Source organism: Tachysurus fulvidraco, chromosome 3 (assembly GCF_022655615.1).
Source record: "Tachysurus fulvidraco isolate hzauxx_2018 chromosome 3, HZAU_PFXX_2.0, whole genome shotgun sequence".
In the NCBI taxonomy this organism is placed as follows: Eukaryota; Metazoa; Chordata; class Actinopteri; order Siluriformes; family Bagridae; genus Tachysurus; species Tachysurus fulvidraco.
In genome coordinates, this window is record NC_062520.1 from 24,520,559 (window position 1) to 24,539,950 (window position 19,392).

General features: G+C 44.6%; 2 protein-coding genes across 2 annotated transcripts in view; both read right to left on the bottom strand.

The window, feature by feature from the left end:
- si:dkeyp-77h1.4 (microtubule-associated protein 4) overlaps window positions 1–989 on the bottom strand; it is a 19,542-nt gene extending 18,553 nt beyond the window's left edge. The window contains exon 1 of the mRNA XM_027148025.2: window positions 760–989. Within this exon, the coding sequence (XP_027003826.1) occupies window positions 760–785 (26 nt within the window). The 5' untranslated portion in view covers window positions 786–989. The remainder of the gene's footprint in view (window positions 1–759) is intronic.
- Window positions 990–1,133: 144 nt separating this feature from the next.
- mdc1 (mediator of DNA damage checkpoint 1) lies at window positions 1,134–17,805 on the bottom strand. Its single transcript, XM_047811745.1, has 12 exons — window positions 17,657–17,805; window positions 17,043–17,196; window positions 14,074–14,607; window positions 13,908–13,989; window positions 12,205–13,364; window positions 11,823–11,882; window positions 10,889–11,182; window positions 6,560–9,639; window positions 6,170–6,352; window positions 3,691–3,816; window positions 2,307–2,417; window positions 1,134–2,044 (listed from the first exon to the last, which is right to left on the bottom strand). Exons 1-12 carry the CDS (start codon window positions 17,657–17,659, stop codon window positions 1,844–1,846), a joined length of 5,988 nt encoding a protein of 1,995 aa, XP_047667701.1. The 5' UTR covers window positions 17,660–17,805; the 3' UTR covers window positions 1,134–1,843.
- Between the last annotated feature and the right edge of the window lie 1,587 nt (window positions 17,806–19,392).

Genomic DNA, 19,392 nt, shown 5'->3' on the forward strand with positions numbered 1-19,392 from the left:
TCTCTCTCTGTCTGTCTCTCTCTCTGTCTCTCTCCCCCTCTCTCTCCCTGTCTGTCTCCCTCTCTCTCCCTGTCTGTCTCTCTCTCTCTGTCTCTCTCCCCCTCTCTCTCCCTGTCTGTCTCTCTCTCTCTGTCTCTCTCCCCCTCTCTCTCCCTGTCTGTCTCTCTCTCGCTGTCTCTCTCCCCCTCTCTCTCCAACTGCGCAGGCGAGGTGTTTTCTCTTCCTTGTCCTAGATATATTTCTCATTCCTACACATTTCTACACAGTGAGACAAAAATGCAAGACACAGCAAGAATAAACCATACATCATTAATAAGATCTGGTTGGTATACGATCAGATCCAGACATCTCACATTAACATCTCGCTCAATGAGCATCCATGAAGGGAGTCATCCTGTTTAAAGCGTACGAGCACTGTCTATCCTGTTTAATGGCATTGTAAAGAAAGTTGGAACAAAAAACGTCGCTTTATTAACGCCGCACTTCACACCGGTGTGAATTGGTGCTGATGCTGCGTTCCGCATCAATCCTCTGCGTTATTAAGCTTCTATCAGCATTGGCTCATCCGCAACCTCTATCCATTAAAAAAAAAAACAATATATATATTTTAAAAATATGTATATCCAAAAAAAAAAGGTATCTAATAACCCAATTCTCGCCCTTAAAATTTACCCCATAGTGCAAAAGGGAAAAAAACCCTGCAAAATTTAACCCCTCACGTGCCGCACAGCTATGCGTTTTTTCCCCTCCTTTCCTTACCGTGACTGCAGTAAATAGGTCCACATTAATGAAGAGTGCGTGTCCGGTGAGCGTGATAGGTGAGGTGCGGTGTAATTTTTCTGCTCTAATCGTTTTATTCTCGCTCCTTCTTCTCCTTTTCCTTCTCTTTTTTCCCCTCCTCTTTTTTCTCCGCCTCCCGCGACGAGAAAAGCCACTTGAGGAGCGACGAGAGCGCGCGCTCACGTTGGCGAGACGTTCGGCATGCGTCGGGTCTTCTCGGAAAAGCTCGGAAGATCCCGGATTTCCCGCCCTATAGCATCACTGTGCATTTCGCACTACCTCATAAATGAACAAACAGTAATATTTACCCATGTGTACAAAAATAAATCAAAGAGATTTCACACAAAACATTGTTCATAGTTGACAAAAGGTTTATTCACATGGGATGCTGCAGCCTGGGGTGGTGCCTTCACGTGTAAAATCTTCCATAACCTTTGCAATGTCTCTCTTTATTGGAAAAAGGTGATTGAAAACATAAATCTGGCCTAACACTGGCATCGTTGATTAACGGAACAGTTTTCAGAAGAACCTGGCTGATATTGCCCCAATGTTAACAAAGGCATATATTTCATAACATGGATTTAAAAGTGGCACACGACCATGATATAACACGTCAGCCAAAACTGCCAAGACATTGGCAAGAGATCTTTAAAGGTGGCCGTCAGCCCTGGCACCCAACTTAGCCGGATAAAATGGCTGACATTGTCCAACATCAGTTTGCGACCTGGGATGTACATAATGTATCTTTAAAGCTTCATGCTAAAAATTAAATACAGTCGTTTATGTAATTAAATCTTTTAAAAAAAGGTAAATTTTTCCACATTTGCAGGTAAAAGATGCAGATCAAAAGACCAAAGGTGTACCCTCAAAGCTGTCAACCCAACAACAAGGAAAGGTAAAGTTAAATACTAGCTTTGACTAAGAGTGTAGCTTGATACTTGACAGTTCTTGACAGCTGTATGAAAGATTGGTCGACATCTCGGTTAACAGCAGCTGTTAATAATGACCTGAAGCACACTGAAGAAATCTAGTTGCATGTTATTCCTCACAGAAGTGGACTCGACTACTTCCCACGTGTGCGGGCATTAGTTTTGGGTGCTGCGGCAGCGGGTGTTGCAGAAAGTCTGTGTGTTTGCAAGTCCACTTTTTGCTGTAGAATGCCAGTCAGTAGGAACTCAGCACTAACCACAGGAAAAGACAAACTCCGAGCTCTTTCACACAGAGCTCTGTCCTCTTCACATGACACCACCACCACTGTCTGAGCCTGGCATAGACAGAGAGAGGCATCTGGTTCAATAACACATGGAAAAACAATCCAGAAACTGACTGAGAGGGTCAGAGAAGCATGATTAGAGAAATATGGCTCTCCAAAGGAATTCACAATTGCAACCGGTATGAGGGAGAAGTTAAAAAGTATAAACCAGGATTTACCCAATTGATAAGTCAAAGTGAGGCTAAAATAGAATAAATTATAAATAGCTAAGTGTGTGTGTGCAGGGTTATTAAATGCATGCGTGTGCTGTTACCTTATGAGCAGAGGGCATTTTAGGAAGAAAACGTGCCCCACAGCAAGTAATGATTTCTTTCATTTGAGCTGGTTCAGGCTTCACAGAGGGTGTGACATGTATTTCATAGCCCTGTTTGGAAGATATGTACATTACAATATCATATTAGCAAGTTCCATCCACCATCAGGTATAACATTTAAACCACTCACAGGTGAAGTGAGTAACGTTGGTTATCTCATTACAGATGAAGCTTTCAAGGGCTGGAATATTTTATACAGCAAGTGAACAGTCAGGTCTCAAAATCGATGTGTAGGAAGCCGGGATAAACAGGCAAGCGTCAGTTTCTCAGCAACTAGGACTGAGGCCAAATAGTGATGGCTAGACGAGTGAGTCAGAGCATCTCAATAACAGAAGGTCTTTTGGGGTTTTCCAGCTACGCAGCGGTTAATACCTACAAAAGATATCTAAAGATTCAAGATCTCTCAAGGCTTTCAGATGCAAGTGGAGAATGAAGGCTAGCCCATCTTTTCCGATCCTACAAAAGGGCTACTGTATCACAAATTATTGAAAAAGTGAATGCTTATGCCGGAAAGATTCCCAACACAAAGTGCATCACAGAATGGAGCTGCAAATCCACAAATGGGTCAGAGTGCCTACGCTGGCTTCTGTCCACTACCTAAAAACACCTATAGTCTGCATATGAGCATCAGAATTGGATCATGGATCAAAGGAAGTTGGCAAAGGCAATGCTATGCTATAGGCAATGTTTTACTTGGAAAGCTTGGGTCCTGGAATTCATGTGGATGTTACTTTAACATGTACCACCTATCTAAACGTTGTTGCATACCGAGTACTCCATTTAACCTTAACAGTATTCCCTAATAACAGCAGCCTCCGTCACCAGGATAACGTTTCCTGCAATAATTGTTCAGGAATCATTTGAAGAACGTGACAAAGATTTCAAGGTTCTGACTTGGCCTCAAAATCTCAATCTGATCGAGTATCTGTGGTGTGCGCTGGACAAACAAGTCTGATCCATGGAAGCGCCACATCACAGCTTACAGGATTTAAAGGATCTGCTGCTAAAGTCTTAGTGCCAGCCAGATACCTTCAGAGGTCTTGTGGAGTAGATGCCTTGACAGGTCAGAGCTGTTGAGTGGCACAGTATTAATGTCATGGCTGGTTATAAAATGGTTGGAATCAATGTATAAAAATAGCAGTAACTGGAGCAAATGAACAGCTACAAATTGGAATAAAGTGGTCAGCCAATCTACACGTGCACTACGTAAAAATCTGATTCACTTGTTTCAGCACAACACAAACTGTCATGGGTACACGGTGCAAATGTTTCATAAAACTTATTCATGCCTGAAGGTTGAGGATGAGATAAGAGAGAAAAGTACCTGTAATAAGGGCTGAGAGCTGGCTACTCCCAGTGCATCCTGCAGACTGAAGTTAAATTTCTTCTCTTGCTCTGCATCTTTTACTAAGAATCCATTAGGCGAGAGAAAGCTTCCTGCTTTAGCAGACTATAACGGGTCAAGGAGGGAGGGAGGGAGGGGGAGAGAGAGAGAGAGAGAGAGAGAGAGAGAGAGAGAGAGAGAGAGAGATAAACTGTTAAGAAACCTGTTAAAACCAATGCAGTGGTGGATCTGTGCAATTTCATTTCAGCTGAAAACAAAAGCTTATTTAGCTATTAGTTATACGGTAGTCAAGCTTCTTTTATTGATGCCTCTTTCGTGCTTGTAAAGCTACGTGAGAAAAACTGAGCATTCTCTGCAGCTGCCACTAAACATCAGGGGATGTAGAGTTGCTCCTAGTGGGAAAAAACATTTCTTAGGAATGTGTGGTTATTTCCCCTTAAAATGAAAGAGAAGATCCTAATAATGATAAATGTTGTTCATAAAACATCGTAACCCTTAAAAGGGCTCTTAAGGTCAAAAAGACTTGAGTAGCAGCTAGAAGAACATTTAAGAGGCTTAAGAGTTACTTTAACAGAGGAGAAAATAGCCGAAATGTGAAGAGGGAAAAAAAATGTATTGTATACAATACTGAAGCGTGAGTGAGTTCATAGGTTCATTATTTTGTGACCAGTCATATGAGAGAGAACATCGACACAGTGCAAAAATTATATATATATATTATAAATCTAATATGATCGGTCACGAACACTATCCCTACACGATATAGCCTTAAATATCTTAACATACAGACAAGTGAAGGCTAATAATAGACCGTATTTTAAAAGCGCTCCTTTTTTTATTGGAGTCAGCGCCGCCTCCTCTGTAAGATAAACGTTTTTGTATTGTCCTTGCTCAGAATCGCTCAGAGATCGATCCTGAATCACTCTTAAGCTAAGATTCCTAGTTAGAAATATTTAAGCTAAATTAGAAGCTCTTTGAGATCATTCTTAGAATCTTTATGAATATGGGCCCAGGGTAGAGGTCTTCACGGGTCCACTTAGATCCGAAAACCCGAGGTCAGACCAGAGCGGGTTCGGGTCTAAAAGTTTCACGTGTGCCTCGGACACGGGTCGGGTATAATAATAGCGGCATCGGGACTCGGATAATTTAAAATGAATGTGTTTTTACCGAACGGACCCGAGAAGACCCGAACTACTGTATCTCATGTGTGTGTACAGTACATCGACTCGAGTCCTTTTCCAACCTCTCCTCTGTTTGCCAAGACCGCTTGTGACATGTGGCTGGCGACGTGTGGCTGGTGGTCAGCTAATTTTCATTGAAACAGACCTGTCAATCAAATTTGAATCCACGCTGTAGCAGTTACTTTAGTGTAGAGTTACGCAACATTCGGGTCCGGTCAGGTTAAAATAAAATGCCAACGGGTCGGGTCGGACTCGGGTCTAATTTTTTTCGTGTTTGTCTCGGGTCGGGTCTTTCTTAAAAAAAAAAAATTATGCTCGTCGGGTTCGGGTAAAAAGTGATTCGGGTCACTTCGGGTCGGGTACATTTCTTTAGACCCGAGAAGACCTCTAGCCCAGGGCTCATCAACACAGAGAAATCTGAAAGCTAGTCTTAAGAATAAATGATATTTCTACTGTTATTAATGTTGTTTTTGGATCCAATATTTCTTCTTGTAAAACAACTTCACTTGTGTTAAAAGTGCTGTATTAATAGTTTGACTAGTCTGCTGTATAGATGCAGCGGGAGATTATTTCTATTTATAATACACAGACATGTTCATGAGAACTTCTCTACAGAAACCAGATGATTTCTAAACTTGGGACTCCCAAATGCCACAAGAGAAGATCTCATATGTTCCTCAGAAGATCACGAGTTCGAATTGTGATGTCGTCACAGTCCTCCAGAGTTGGTAGTCCTACATAAAAGGGCCCTGATCTCTGGGTGGGAAGAACTTAAGCAACACTGGACAACGGTGGGCGTTTGTGAGAATTATGAAATAGGAGTTTGAAACAAAGCATTGTGCTGAGCTGTGCTCGCACCAGCAGTGGCACAGTACAACAAAACAGCTGTGTGTTTCACTGTGAGCTAGCAATTTCCCAGTGAAGTATCCGTCTGTAATCAAAGTGTCGAGTGACGGGAAAAAAAAACAGAAAAAAAAATGCTTCATGCAAATCAGCAGCTAAGTGATCAGGTGATTATGGGTGAGAGTGAGGTGTACTGTAGTGTTAAGGATGCTTCGCTTCTCTATATATTTATTCCTGCTCGCACGTTTGAAGCCTTTCGTCGAGACTCGTTCTGCTGCTACGACTCTGAACGTCTTTCCAAAGCACAGGAAATCAGAACAAAAAAAAAAGTGCAACCCTGTTTCTCTGCTTCAGTTTTGTCCAATTGAATAATCACGAGTTCTGAGTCCAAAATAATTTGAATACATGCAAACTTTAAAGCTTAAACTCCTCACCTTAATTAGCCAGTCAGGGGTAACGATGGACACGCCGCGGGCTACAGCGCACAGGAACTTAACGGTACGACGGACTTTGTCGGTCACAAGGTGAGTCATGTCAGCCACACCTTTTGCCAGCCCTCCTCCTAGACGCACCAGCGCCTTCTCCCCGTCCTCATCCACTACTCCTGTAAACAGAACCTGACAGGAAGTGTGACAGAATTGTTACTCAAGCGAGAGTCCTACAATTGTGTCATTTCTTACGGTGTATGATGTTTTGCTCATTTCTAATCTCTAATGGTTAGAATAGTACAGAAGAAGCATGGACTGAAATGTTGGCAAACTTTTTACTACGTCTTGTTTAGCGAAAGGAAGGAATTGTAAAAAAAAAAGTGCATGTTCTTCTACCTTGTGTGTTGGTCCAGTTAAAGAGCGGCGAGGGGTTTTTGGGGTCGGCAGAGGAGCTTCTGCTGTAGAAACATCAGCGCCTCTTTTCCGGCCCCTGCTGCTGGTTTGGCTCTTAACCCTGTCCTCAGCAGGTAGAGACTCCTCCTCTTTCTCTGCCTCAACTTTAATGTCATCTGCACCAGAACGTTTCCCACCTCTTCCTCTCCCCACAGCTGCTGACTGTTTTCTCTCCTCCTCCTCCTCCATATGTTCCTCCTGCTCATCAGGTTTCCCACTCTTCCTCTTCGCTGCCCTGCCTCGGCCCTGAGGGGCCACACTTATGCTGGATCTGTCTGAGCTCCTGAAGTTAGAGTGAACAGCTTGCTGTGTGTCCTTCTTCTCACTAGAGGGCACTGTGCTAGTTCTTCTTCTCCCTCTTCTTCTTCCTTCGCACAGGCTATCCTGAGTGGACTGCTCGGAACACACAGAGTTGGAGGAGTTGGAGCGCGAGCGAGTTCTTTTAGCAGGACCGCCTTCGTCCTCCATGCCAGCAGGTGGAGCGAGAGATTTCCTGGCAGTGCGTCGGCCTCGCCTGGGTTTGGAGTCGCTCCCAGCTTGTTCATCCTCTTGCGTTTTACTGCTGCTTTCTTCACATTCTTGTTTTTGTCGTTCACCTGGTTCTTGTTCGCTCTCCAGTCTTTCTTTTATTCCTTCTGCTAATTCTTGATCCTCGTCTTTCCTGCTTTTTTTCCCTTTTATTTCTGCTTTCCGTCTTCCGGGTGCTGGTCTCTTGTCTTTTTCCTCACCCTCAGTATTGTCTTTACCTCGTTTCTCCTTCTGTTTCATTTTTCTCCCTTGATTTTCCTCCTCTTCCTTCATTTCTTTCTCTTCTCTCTCCCTTTTTTCTCTTGCTAATGCATCTTTTTCTTCTTGTTCTTTCCTTTCAAGTTCAATTTTCTCCTCAAGTTCTTGTCTTTCCCTTCTCTCCTTTTCAAGTTTCTCATTTTCTTCCTTTTCCTTATTCTCTCTCTCCTCCCTCTCTTGCTCTAACCTGTCTTTTTCTTCTTGTTCTCTCCTTTCTTTTTCCAGCTGCTGTTTCCTTTCGAGCCTTTCTTTTTCCTCTTTTTCTTTCATCTCCCTTTCAAACTGTTCTTTCTGTTCTCTTTCCTTCTTCTCTCTGTCTATTCTCTCTCTCTCCAATCTGTCCTTCTTTTCTTGCTCCTTCTTTTCACGTTCCTCTCTCTCCTCCCTCTCCTTCTGTAGTCTCTTGATTTCTTCTTTGTCCTCTTGCTTTTTTAACCGTTCCTTTTCTTCATTTTCCGCTTGCGCTAACCCGAGTCTGGTCTTGTCGTCATCTTTGGAGTTCTGCTTCAGCTTCTTTCCACCTCCTCCTTTGCTCCCATTGTCTATGTCTTCTTCACTCTCTTCATCTTTCTCTACTTTCCCTCTCTTTCCTGCCCTGTCTTTCCCTGCAGCAGCTCTTCCTCTACCCTTACCCTTTACAGATGCTGCTCTTCCTCTTTCTTGTACTCTCAGACTCCTTCTACTATTTTGCTCTTCCTCCTCCTCCCTTTGAGGTTTCGTAGCTTCAGCAGTAGAGTCGGCCTCCACAGATTGTGTGGCCTCGGATTTAGAAGTCTGCCTTCCTCTGTGGGATTTTCTAACAGACTTGACTTCACTCTGTGGCTTTTCCTCCTGTCCTTCTTCTTCCTCACACATCGGTAAGGTTTCGGGAACCTCGACGGGCCTTCTGTGATTTGCCTTAGGATTTTGTCTCCTCATGCCAGATCTCTTGGTAGACAAGACTTTACTCGGTTGCTCTTCCTCTTCTCCCTTGTCATCCTCCTCACACATTGGCAGTGTCTCGGAAATGGTCGCACTGGTAACTTTATCAGACTCGACAGACTGTTTCGGTGCCTCCTCCGTTGGTCTCCTTCTACCAGGTCTTCTACTATTCTTAAGTTTGTTCTCCTCTTCCTCCCGTCCCTCTTCTACCTCGCACATAGGCAGCGTTTCAGAAATGGTCGTACTGGCATCTAGATCAGACTCAACAGGCAGTTTCGGTGCCTCCTGCTTTTTTCTCCTCCTGCCGGGTCTTCTGCTATTCTTAAGTTCGTTCTCCTCTTCCTCCTGTCCCTCTTCTTCCTCACACATAGGCAGCGTCTCAGAAACGGTTGCACTGGCAACTTTATCAGACTCAGCAGACTGTTCCGGTGCCTCCTGCTTTTTTCTCCTCCTGCCAGGTCTTCTGCTATTCTTAAGTTCATTCTCCTCTTCCTCCTGTCCCTCTTCTTCCTCACACATAGGCAGTGTTTCGGCAATGGTGATAGCAGCGCGAGTCTGATGATCAGGCTCAATGCGCTGTGTTGACTCAACCTGAGCAGACCATGTTCCTCTGCTGAAGCTGGGAACATCCTCATGCTCTTCATGTCCTTCTTCGTCCTCCTCCTCGCACATGGGCAGTGTTTCAACAATGGTATCATCCTCAGCAGGCTGCGTTCGTGCTTCACCTACTTCATTTTCTCCTCTTTTATTCTCGTCTCTTTCCTTCTTCACATCTTCTACCTGGTTTCTAACGTCTCCGTTCTCCGTCACCGTTCTTTCATTTCTTTTGATCTCGCTCCCGTCATCATTCTCTTGTCCCACACTTTTTTCCATTTCATTCTGTCCCTCGTCTCTGTCTTGTACCTCTTGATCCTTGCTCTCCGTCTCCTCGCGTTCATTCTGAAATTTCTCAGTGAGTACAGTGTAGGGTTGCGTCTGCTCCTCCTGCCTCGGGCTCCTGATGATCAGCAGCGTGTCTGCGGTAGAGAGATGAGAATCCGCTTGGATCTCTTCTTCCTTTCTTTCTGGTTCACTAGCACCGACCTCCTCATTAGATTCAAGATCTTCTTTCTGGGCTCCATGTTTGATGAGCGGTGTTTCAGCAGTGTGGATGCTGGAGTGACACAGTGCAGCGAGGAGCGGCGTCTCATCCTCTCCTTCATCTTTTCCTTCGTCTCCCTCTTCTTCTTGGCTTGAAGACTCGATGTAAGCCTGCGTGGCATCCAGATCCAGCTGTGTTTGCCCAGCTTTAGTGCTGCCTTCTGAATTTTTCATTGCTATAATATACAGATGAGAAAAACAGCACGGTCGTCATCAAGGAGAAAATTTTTTCAAATAGCAATAAAAGTGGAAACAAACTCTATTGTGTTACTTTCCACTGTTAAAGTGAATCTTTTCTCCTTTTGTAATTTAGGTTGGATAAAATATTAAGAGAATGTATCACAGCTTTTCACACTGCACTTAATCCCTAGTTCTTAAAGGTGGGGTCTCCGATGTTTGAGAAACGCTTCAGAAAACTGAGTCGGGACGACAAACTAAACAAAAGCCAAAACAAACGTGTAGCCGATGAGCAGAAAGGGGCGGGGCTTGTCAATATGCGGCAGAGAGAGTGTTCAGTGCGCATGTGTGACATTATCAGGAAGTGGTTTTAGCATTGACCTGGAGGGTAAAAACAAAGAAAGAAAGCGAAGAAAGGCTTACGATAAGTCATGAAGTAGGACGTGTTAAAATAATAACGTGTAAAAAATTTCCAGCGCTTTCCCGAGTCAATAACTGCTGAGCTAAATGCTGTTACTCAGGAAACGCGTTTAGCTCAGGAGTTATTGTCTCGGGAAACTCCAATCTGAGCCTTCCTTCGCTTTCTTTCTTTGTTTTTATCCTCCATGTCAATGTTAAAACCGCTTCCTGCTAATGTCACACATGCGCACTGAACACTCTCTCCGCCGCGTATTGACAAGTCCCGCCCCTTTCTGCTCATTGGCTACACGTTTGTTTTGGTTTTTGTTTTATTTGTCGTCCCAACTCAGTTTTCTGAAGTGTTTCTCAAACATCGGCGACCCCACCTTTAACCCCAGGTTCTGCACTACACCTTTTCTTAACCCGGAGCAGAGAAACGTTTCACACTGGTCATTTAGAAGTGATTAGAAAGCTGTGAAAGATAGCAATACTTTCTCAGGTGCAGAACAGCCGCCCTGCAAGAGAGTAATGAAAGCTCTGTCTGTCGGCAGCTTATGTTGATAAAACCGGTAGCTGTTACTGAAATACTACACTCCTGGATGTAGCTTTAAAATGCCAATCATCATCAGAGTAAAAAAAAGCACAAGTAGAGAGAAACTGCATGTGTTAAACAAATTCATATCAACATCCATGAGAAGATTAGACTTACATGGTACATGGGAAGATTCACATTCATGTGAAATGCGAGAGTTTTATAGAGTGGTTAAATAAATAAATGTGAAAAAAATTTAGTAAAAGCCTGAAGTTTTTTCCCCCATAGCAGACGAATGGCGTGATGGTGTTAGTTACCGTATAACTGAGTGGACTGTAGTTGCCAGTCCTCCTCTTCAGGTTCCCGGTCAAGTTCTTCAGCCTCTTGCGGTTGATGGCTGCTACCTGAAAGGTCCAGCTGGAAAGATGAGGCTCCGTCTGAGCGCTGAGGTTCAGGGACATCCAGCGACTGTGGTGTCTCGTCTAGTGTACCATCAGCTTGAGCAGCATCACACACGAAGGACTGCGTCTCTGCCACAGCAAAGTCATCATCTGTGTGACTGACACCTCCAGGAGAGACAAAAGGGTGGAGGAGAGAGGGGAGACCCGGCCCTGAACGAGTGACAGAGAACAAAGAGACTGAAAAACAGAGTGCCAAGGATCTAACTATTCGGTTAAAACAGTTGTGTATAAAAAAAGCAGAGGAGACAAGGTCACGTGTCAGCTGTGGGCAGAGAGGAGACGGGTTTAAACATGAGGATTCTCACCTGTATGTGATCACGGCAGGTTTACTTACTGTGTGTGCGAGTGTGTGCCCGCCTGTGTGCTGTGCGCGTGCGTGCCCGCCTGTGCGCGCGTGTGCCCTCCTGTGCGCGTGTGTGCCCGCCTGTGCGCGCGTGTGCCCGCCTGTGCGCGCCCGCCTGTGCACACGCGCGCACAGGCGGGCACACGCACGCACAGGCGGGCACACGCGCGCACAGGCGGGCACACGCGCGCACAGGCGGGCACACGCGCGCACAGGAGGGCACACACACGCACGCGCACAGGCGGGCACACGCGCGCACGCACACAGGCGGGCACACACGCGCACGCACACAGGCGGGCACACACGCGCACGCACACAGGCGGGCACACACGCGCACGCACACAGGCGGGCACACACGCACACAGGCGGGCACACACGCACACAGGCGGGCACACACGCGCACACAGGCGGGCACGTGAGCGACTGCGTTGAATGTAAACGACTCACGTTTGAACAGTTGGGATGGACTAAGGAATGCTTGTGTTTCCTTCTCCTCTTCAGACAAGCCTATAGAAGAGACACACACACAAACACACTACACAGTTAAAACCACAACGTATGTTAAATTTTACAACTCCGACTGCTTAGAAACCGGTGATTAAGTTTCTCTGTAAATATGTCATTAAGAATGTGCTCCTTCTGATCTGTTTGTGTTTCTATAGCAACAGCTCATTTTACAGGCACTATGGTAGATGTGCCACGTAACTAAATTATAAACGTGCTAAAAGACATGCTTTTATTTCAGGTAGGTAATAACAAGAACTAAACTAAAGTCTGTTATATAACAAAAACAAAAAATAGGAATAGAATAGGAATAAACTAAACCCACCTGCTCCTCTTGGTGTAGACGACTGGACAGTCTGTAATGATCCTTCTGCACACTTCTGCGCTTTCTCCTCGGTCTCATCTTCATCCTCCTCCATGTCCGTGTCGCTGTTTAGCCTGAGCTCATCTGGCAGAGTTTCAGCAGGAGACTGAAGTCGAACAGAACTGCCATGCTGTGTGTCTGTGTTGCGTTCACCGGCGGTCTGAGAGGTTCCTGTCTCTTTGGCTACAGTGGGAGTTCCGATCTTAGCGCCATCATCCTCTACATCCGTATCGCTGTCTGACTCGTGACGTAATATTCTGGCATCTGGAAAATCGTTGTCTTGTTTCACCAGATGCTTGCCGTCAGTCACTTTTGTCGTCTCCTCGTCTTCGTCCACATCGGTATCGCTGTTCATGTTGAATTCGGCTACATGGCAGTTTGGAGGTCTGGAGTCTTGGATGTGAGGAACATCCTCATCATCGGTATCGCTCTCCAAGTTTAACTGAGCAGAACTCAATGCTTCTTTCTTCTCTTCTAGGGCAGCAGCGGGTCCAGAAATTGAAGCTACGTCATGTCTTGTCTTGTTCTCCGCCACATCTGTATCACTGTCCATGGTCAGAGCAGCTGGATCTACCAGGTCCTGTTTTGCAGGTGCTTTTCCTAAAGCTTCTGAATCACTCTTGACCTTCATATCTTCCTCCTCTACATCAGTGTCACTGTCCACGTGCAGATCAGCAGGATTTACAGCGGGCACTTCTGCCGTGACAGCAGCCTCGATCGCTGGCTTAGCCTTCGTCATTTCCATGTCATCATCCTCAACATCTGTATCGCTGTCCATGGTCAGAACAGCTGGATCTACCAGGTCCTGTTTTGCAGGTGGTCTTACTAAAGCTTCTGAATCAGTCTTGACCTTCTCCATGTCTTCCTCCTCTACATCAGTGTCACTGTCCATGTGCAGATCAGCAGGATTCACAGCGGGCACTTCCGCCATGACAGCAGCCTCGATCGCTGGCTTAGCCTTCGTCATTTCCATGTCATCATCCTCGACATCTGTATCGCTATCTATGCTAAAGTGCAGTGGACCGGGTTTAGAGGAATCTGAAGAGAATTCGGTGTCATTCCCTGTCTTCGGACATCTACCCGTCAATGCTGAGGATGGGGTAATAGAACTCTCATCCTCACTGCAAAATAAATAAATAAATAAATAAATAAAAGAGTGAAAGATTGTTGTACTTCATCTCTCACTGATGTGCCATTATTTAAAGCAGTTGTGACACAATAGATGTAATTAATGTAAAAGATATATAAATATTAAGTCAGGGTTTAGGAATGTACAGTGTGAAACATCAGATTCTGATGGCCTAATGGTTAGAGAGTCTGACTTGTCACCCTAAGGTTGTGGGTTCGAGTCTCGGGCCGGCCACGACTGAGGTGCCCTTGAGCAAGGCACAGGAACCCCCAAATGGCTGCCCACTGCTCCGGGTGTGTGTTCACGGTTTGTGTGTGTGTGTTCACTGCTGTGTGTGTGCACTCTAGATGGATTAAATGCAGAGAAGGAATTCTGAGTATGGGTCACCGTACTTATCCGTATGTCACGTCACTTTCACTTTAACCTAAAACAAGATTATCCAAGATCTCAAGTGTGAAGAGTACTTATGTGGATAAGTGCACACACACTGTGGCAACATGTTTGCAGCAAATATAGTGTCTGATCCGCTGGTTACCTCTCTGGTATGATTTTGTTTGCAGGGGTCAGAAATGCCGAACATGTCGGGCTGGAAAAGTCTGAAGATGCCGAGTCCGAGGCTGGAATGGAAAGGGGATGAAAAGTGCTATGAGTGCATGTACGATTCCAATACAGCATGTATGTTTGCTAATCTCATCACCTACCCACAATTCTCCTCCTCTCTCTTCTTCCATGCTTCTCTCCATCAGAGTCTGAGTCGGACTCAGGCACCAGGGTCGGCTCGCTTCTTTTCGCTTCATCGCTCCAAACTGGCACAGGAGGAAGAAGAGTCTTCTTCCTCCCTTTGTCCACTCTGTTCACAGCTCCTCCTTCGGTGCTACCGCTAGAAGATGACGAACGTGTAGCTTTGTCACCGGCGGATGTGTGCGTGTTTCTCTCTGTGTTCTTCAGGCTGACGTACTGACAGGGCAGATCAGCGAGCACCACGCTGTCTCCCTCAGTCAGCGCGTAGCGTACTTGTGGACTCAGTTTAAGTCGTCCCTTCCTGGTGCCATTTAAACTGCCCAGGTCCCACAGCAGGGTTTCTACGTCTTCACTGTGACCGTGACGGTTATTAGGACCAAACACAGAGATGGAGATGACGGCATGGCGGCTGGATACAGAACGAGCTTGGAGAGGCACGGAGCAAGCTGAAGGGTCTCTCCCTAAAACGTTCTCTCCCTGGTAGAGAGGCACCTCTGTGGATACATGATGGAGAGAGAAACTCATATAAACTTATACAATATATAATTCAGTGATTTTTCTAAAATGTCCTGTCCGTCTGAACGTTCGTCGACCATCTTGGAATTTTTCTCTCATCCACAACTGACGAACACACAGGCAAACAAAGCAGCTTACTGAATGCTGGAACATGTTAAACGTAAGGTTTCAATTTAATACAATTATAAGGTTTTTACTACAGTGTGGTTGACGGTCAGAAGGTCAGAAGGTGTGCCTTTTATTGTTTAACCAATATGTAGTGTTGTTTCTCTAGGAACATCTCATACACAGGAGATTGAAGGATGGCTGCTTCACCTAATATGAGGATAATTATTACCTTAATTAAAAAAAAAAAAAAGTGGTGATGTTTTTGGAAGAAGACATTTATCTAACATTTATGGAAGGCAGCGGAAAGGATTCGGAGGAGTTTACACGTTCCAGTTTCTCACTAAGGTTTAATGTGGCTTTAAGTAATAAGAGGAACTAATTGTACTCCACAACACTATCTCTAACTATAATCCTTTATCTCTAACTATAATCCTTTGACTGGATTTTATCTTTTTTTTTTTTTTTTTTAAACTTTGTTAATTGGCTCTATATTCATATCAAGGACAGTCGTAAAAAGCTTGTGTGTGTGAGATTGTGTGTGTGAGACACATGACTTCCCCACCCTCAGTGTGTATTATTACCGAATAAACGTATGCTCTGTTAGTCGTTACATAATCTGTATCGGAGTGCTTCCGTGTTTCTCCATCATTACCCCTTATGTTTAAGGTGCAATATTTCTCCCATTAAACACCACTGTAACTGCACTAGCGATGCCACCCTGTGACATCACAGAGACACACAACCACCGATGTCTCACTGGGATAAGGAAAATACAATTGCAAACCAACAAATCTTCACCATGATCAGTAAATACATCCTGAAAATTTCAATACAAACATATTTCACAGCGGTTCAACGTACATGACATGACAAGAGCTTAAAGGTATAAGGTTCTTTCCAAAAGCCATCAGACTCCTTAATAACTGAACTGTACTGAGCACAACACACACATAAACTGTATGAACTGCACAGACCTACACCACACACACACACACACACTTCCATTATACATCCACCAAACTGTTTACATGCTGTCTTACACACAGTTTTTGCCCTTTGCACATGCTGTCCCACATTTCAGTTAGTTGCTGTTTTGCACAATACTTTACAATACCTTATATAACTGCTGCTATAATACTAATGTGTTCATTCCAGTATTTCTGCACACGCAATAATGATTGAACATGCAGTATTTACACTGGTGGGTGCTGTTTTTGTCTTCCTGTCCGTTTGTCTTGCCCTGCCCTGTCCTCCTGTCCGTTTGTCTTGCCCTGCCCTGTCCTCCTGTCCGTTTGTCTTGTCCTGCACTGTCCTCCTGTCTGTATGTCTTGCCCTGCACTGTCCTCCTGTCTGTATGTCTTGCCCTGCACTGTCCTCCTGTCTTGCCCTGCACTGTCCTCCTGTCCGTTTGTCTTGCCCTGCGCTGTCCTCCTGTCCGTTTGTCTAGTCCTGCGCTGCCTTACTGTCCGCTTGTCTAGTCCTGCGCTGCCTTCCTGTCCGCTTGTCTAGTCCTGCGCTGCCTTCCTGTCCGCTTGTCTAGTCCTGCGCTGCCTTCCTGTCCGCTTGTCTAGTCCTGCGCTGCCTTCCTGTCCGCTTGTCTAGTCCTGCGCTGCCTTCCTGTCCGCTTGTCTAGTCCTGCGCTGCCTTCCTGTCCGCTTGTCTAGTCCTGCGCTGCCTTCCTGTCCGTTTGTCTAGTCCTGCGCTGCCTTCCTGTCCGCTTGTCTAGTCCTGCGCTGCCTTCCTGTCCGCTTGTCTAGTCCTGCGCTGCCTTCCTGTCCGTTTGTCTAGTCCTGCGCTGCCTTCCTGTCCGTTTGTCTAGTCCTGCGCTGCCTTCCTGTCCGTTTGTCTAGTCCTGCGCTGTCTTCCTGTCCGTTTGTCTAGTCCTGCGCTGTCTTCCTGTCTTGTCCTGCGCTGTCTTCCTGTCTTGTCCTGCGCTGTCTTTCTGTCTTGTCCTCCGCTGTCTTCCTGTCTTGTCCTGCGCTGTCTTCCTGTCTTGTCCAGCGCTGTCTTCCTGTCTTGTCCTGCGCTGTCTTCCTGTCTTGTCCTGCGCTGTCTTCCTGTCTGGTCCTGCGCTGTCTTCCTGTCCTTCTGTCTTGTCCTGCACTGTCTTCCTGTCCTTTTGTCTTGACCTGCACTGTATTCCTGTCCTTTTGTCTTGTCCTGCACTGTCTTTCTGTCTTGACCTGCACTGTATTCCTGTCTTTTTGTCTTGTCTTAGCAGCAGTGATAAACTGTCCGATTCTACATACAACCCCATTGAGCTTGTGTGTGTCAGAGATGTCAGTGTGATCCTCACTGTTCTCACCTGTCTCTGGGATGTGGTTGTTTTTGAAAACTTTCAGTACAGCCAGTGGCTCTCTTTGACTCTCTCCCTCTGCCAGCTCATGTTCATCACCGGAGTCATCCTGCTCTCCGAAGAAAGAGTCCTCGATCTGCTGGGTGGAGTCCATGCAGACTTGCTGATGAGGTAAAAACATTCATCAGGGATTTTTAACCTTTTTTTTTTTTGCATTTAGACAAAGCTGCAGGTGCAGTTGCAGAACAAGACTCAGAGGTCAGCACTTATCTCTAAGCAGGCCGAGAAGGCCAGAGAAGTAGGGAACCACAACAAGAAGGTATCCATGGCAACATGCCGGTGCTAAGAGCGTAACTTATTTTTTAAAAACGTGACGCTCACGTCCTCAGTGCACGTGCGATCGTAAATATACCGAAAAAGATGGTAGTTGAAAAGCTGCAGCTGCAGGACGAGACGTGCTAACTCTTTAGCTTCAGCCTAAACTCTGACCATCTCGACTTTATAAGGAAACCGTTAAAGACGTGAAAACACGCCACAGTGTACATTTAAGAGCTGTCAGATTGCTGTGATTTCCTTTGCTCATTTTTGTACTTAAATAAATTACAGTCGTCTTCCTTCCTTACCATGCACTCACAGCAGCCAGGGGAAAAACTTCCTGAACAGTAAGTGACGCCTTAAGAGTAAACACGAGTGCACATTGGTTGTAATGGTTGCTACGTAACGATGATTGGTTCTGATATATGTCACTCAAAACGTCATGCGCTTTGATTGGATGTTGTAAAAAGCACGCTGCCCTTTGTGAAAATTTCCCCGCGTTTTCACATTTCAATGGTATGAGCAAAGTTAGAATGTTTGTTTTCCTAAATAATAATAATAATAATTATTATTATTATTATTATGAGTATTATGATGATGATCATGATCATGATCATGATCATCATCATCATCATCATCATAATTCATTCATTTTCTATAAGGAAGAATTAATGAATTATGGAAGATAAGGAAGACTTATCTGAACTTCTCGGGTCACAGGGAGCCTGTGCCTATCTCAGGCGTCATCGGGCATCAAGGCAGGATACACCCTGGAGTGCCAACCCATCGCAGGGCACACACACACTCTCATTCACTCACACAATCACACTACTGACAATTTCCCAGAGATGCATGTGTTTGGACCGGGGTAGAAAACCGGAGTACCCGCAGGAAACCCCCCGAGGCACGGGGAAAACATGCAAACTCCACACACACAAGGCAGAGGCGGGAATCGAACCCTAACCACTAAGCCACCGTGTCCCCCCATCATCATAATAATAATAATAATAAGAAGAAGAAGAAGAAGAAGAAGAAGATGAAGAAGAGGAATCATAATATTCATGATGATAATAATAATAAAAAAAAACAACATTTTTTGCATTGTTTCTTTTTTATTGATTTTAGATTTTGAAGATTTTATATTGATATAAATTATACTTAGACTTATTGATATAGATAATAATTATACTGACATATTTTCAGACAGCAGACCGTGCATTAGCTTTCTATTACTCTGATGCCGTTTTGTTGATCCACAGAGGCTATAGACTATAAAGCATTTTCCACAGCTTATTATTAGAGTACATTACTACCACAATATGGCTGCTCTAACACAGTAATACAATATGGCTGCTGTTCATTCTATAAACGTGAACTCACTGAATCTGTCATTCTTTTGTCCATATTGCTGTTTATACATCTTATTATAATTGTATTTATATGGTTAGGATGCTGATGTTATATTCAAGCACGCTTTAAATCAAAGTTCACTGTCATTTGAGCGTACATGCTGTTAGACCTATTTCTTTGCTGTGATCGTGTATTCAGTGATGGACATCACAACCCACCATTATTATGTTATAATATTTATTATTAATTCTTAGTCTGTTTCGGAGAGGACCATATTTGTTCTGTCTATCAGCTAAGGACAGGTTCCAAAGACAAGTCTAAAAAAAAGCCCACAGTTTGCAGATTCCTAGAGTTGTTGTGGCCTAATTCAAGCTGTTTTGCATTAGATTCAGGCCCATTAAAGTTAAATAGAATGTTGTAAATCTTACTAGCAGCGGTTTAGGAGTGTCCTACTTTATAAATGAACCAGTATCTGTCCAGAGACAAGTAAATCTGGCTAATTTGCAGTTTGTCTGTTTTTTGTTTATTCATTGTGAATTTTCTGCTTTTGTTTACACATTTTCTTTATTGGTAATACAGTATAATATAGATGTAAATTTTATGTTAAAATTTTAAAGCTAAACCTATTAACCGTTTTTTTGCCATGGATTTGTCTTAATGTGACATATGTGAAAGAATCAGTCAAAAGTCCACA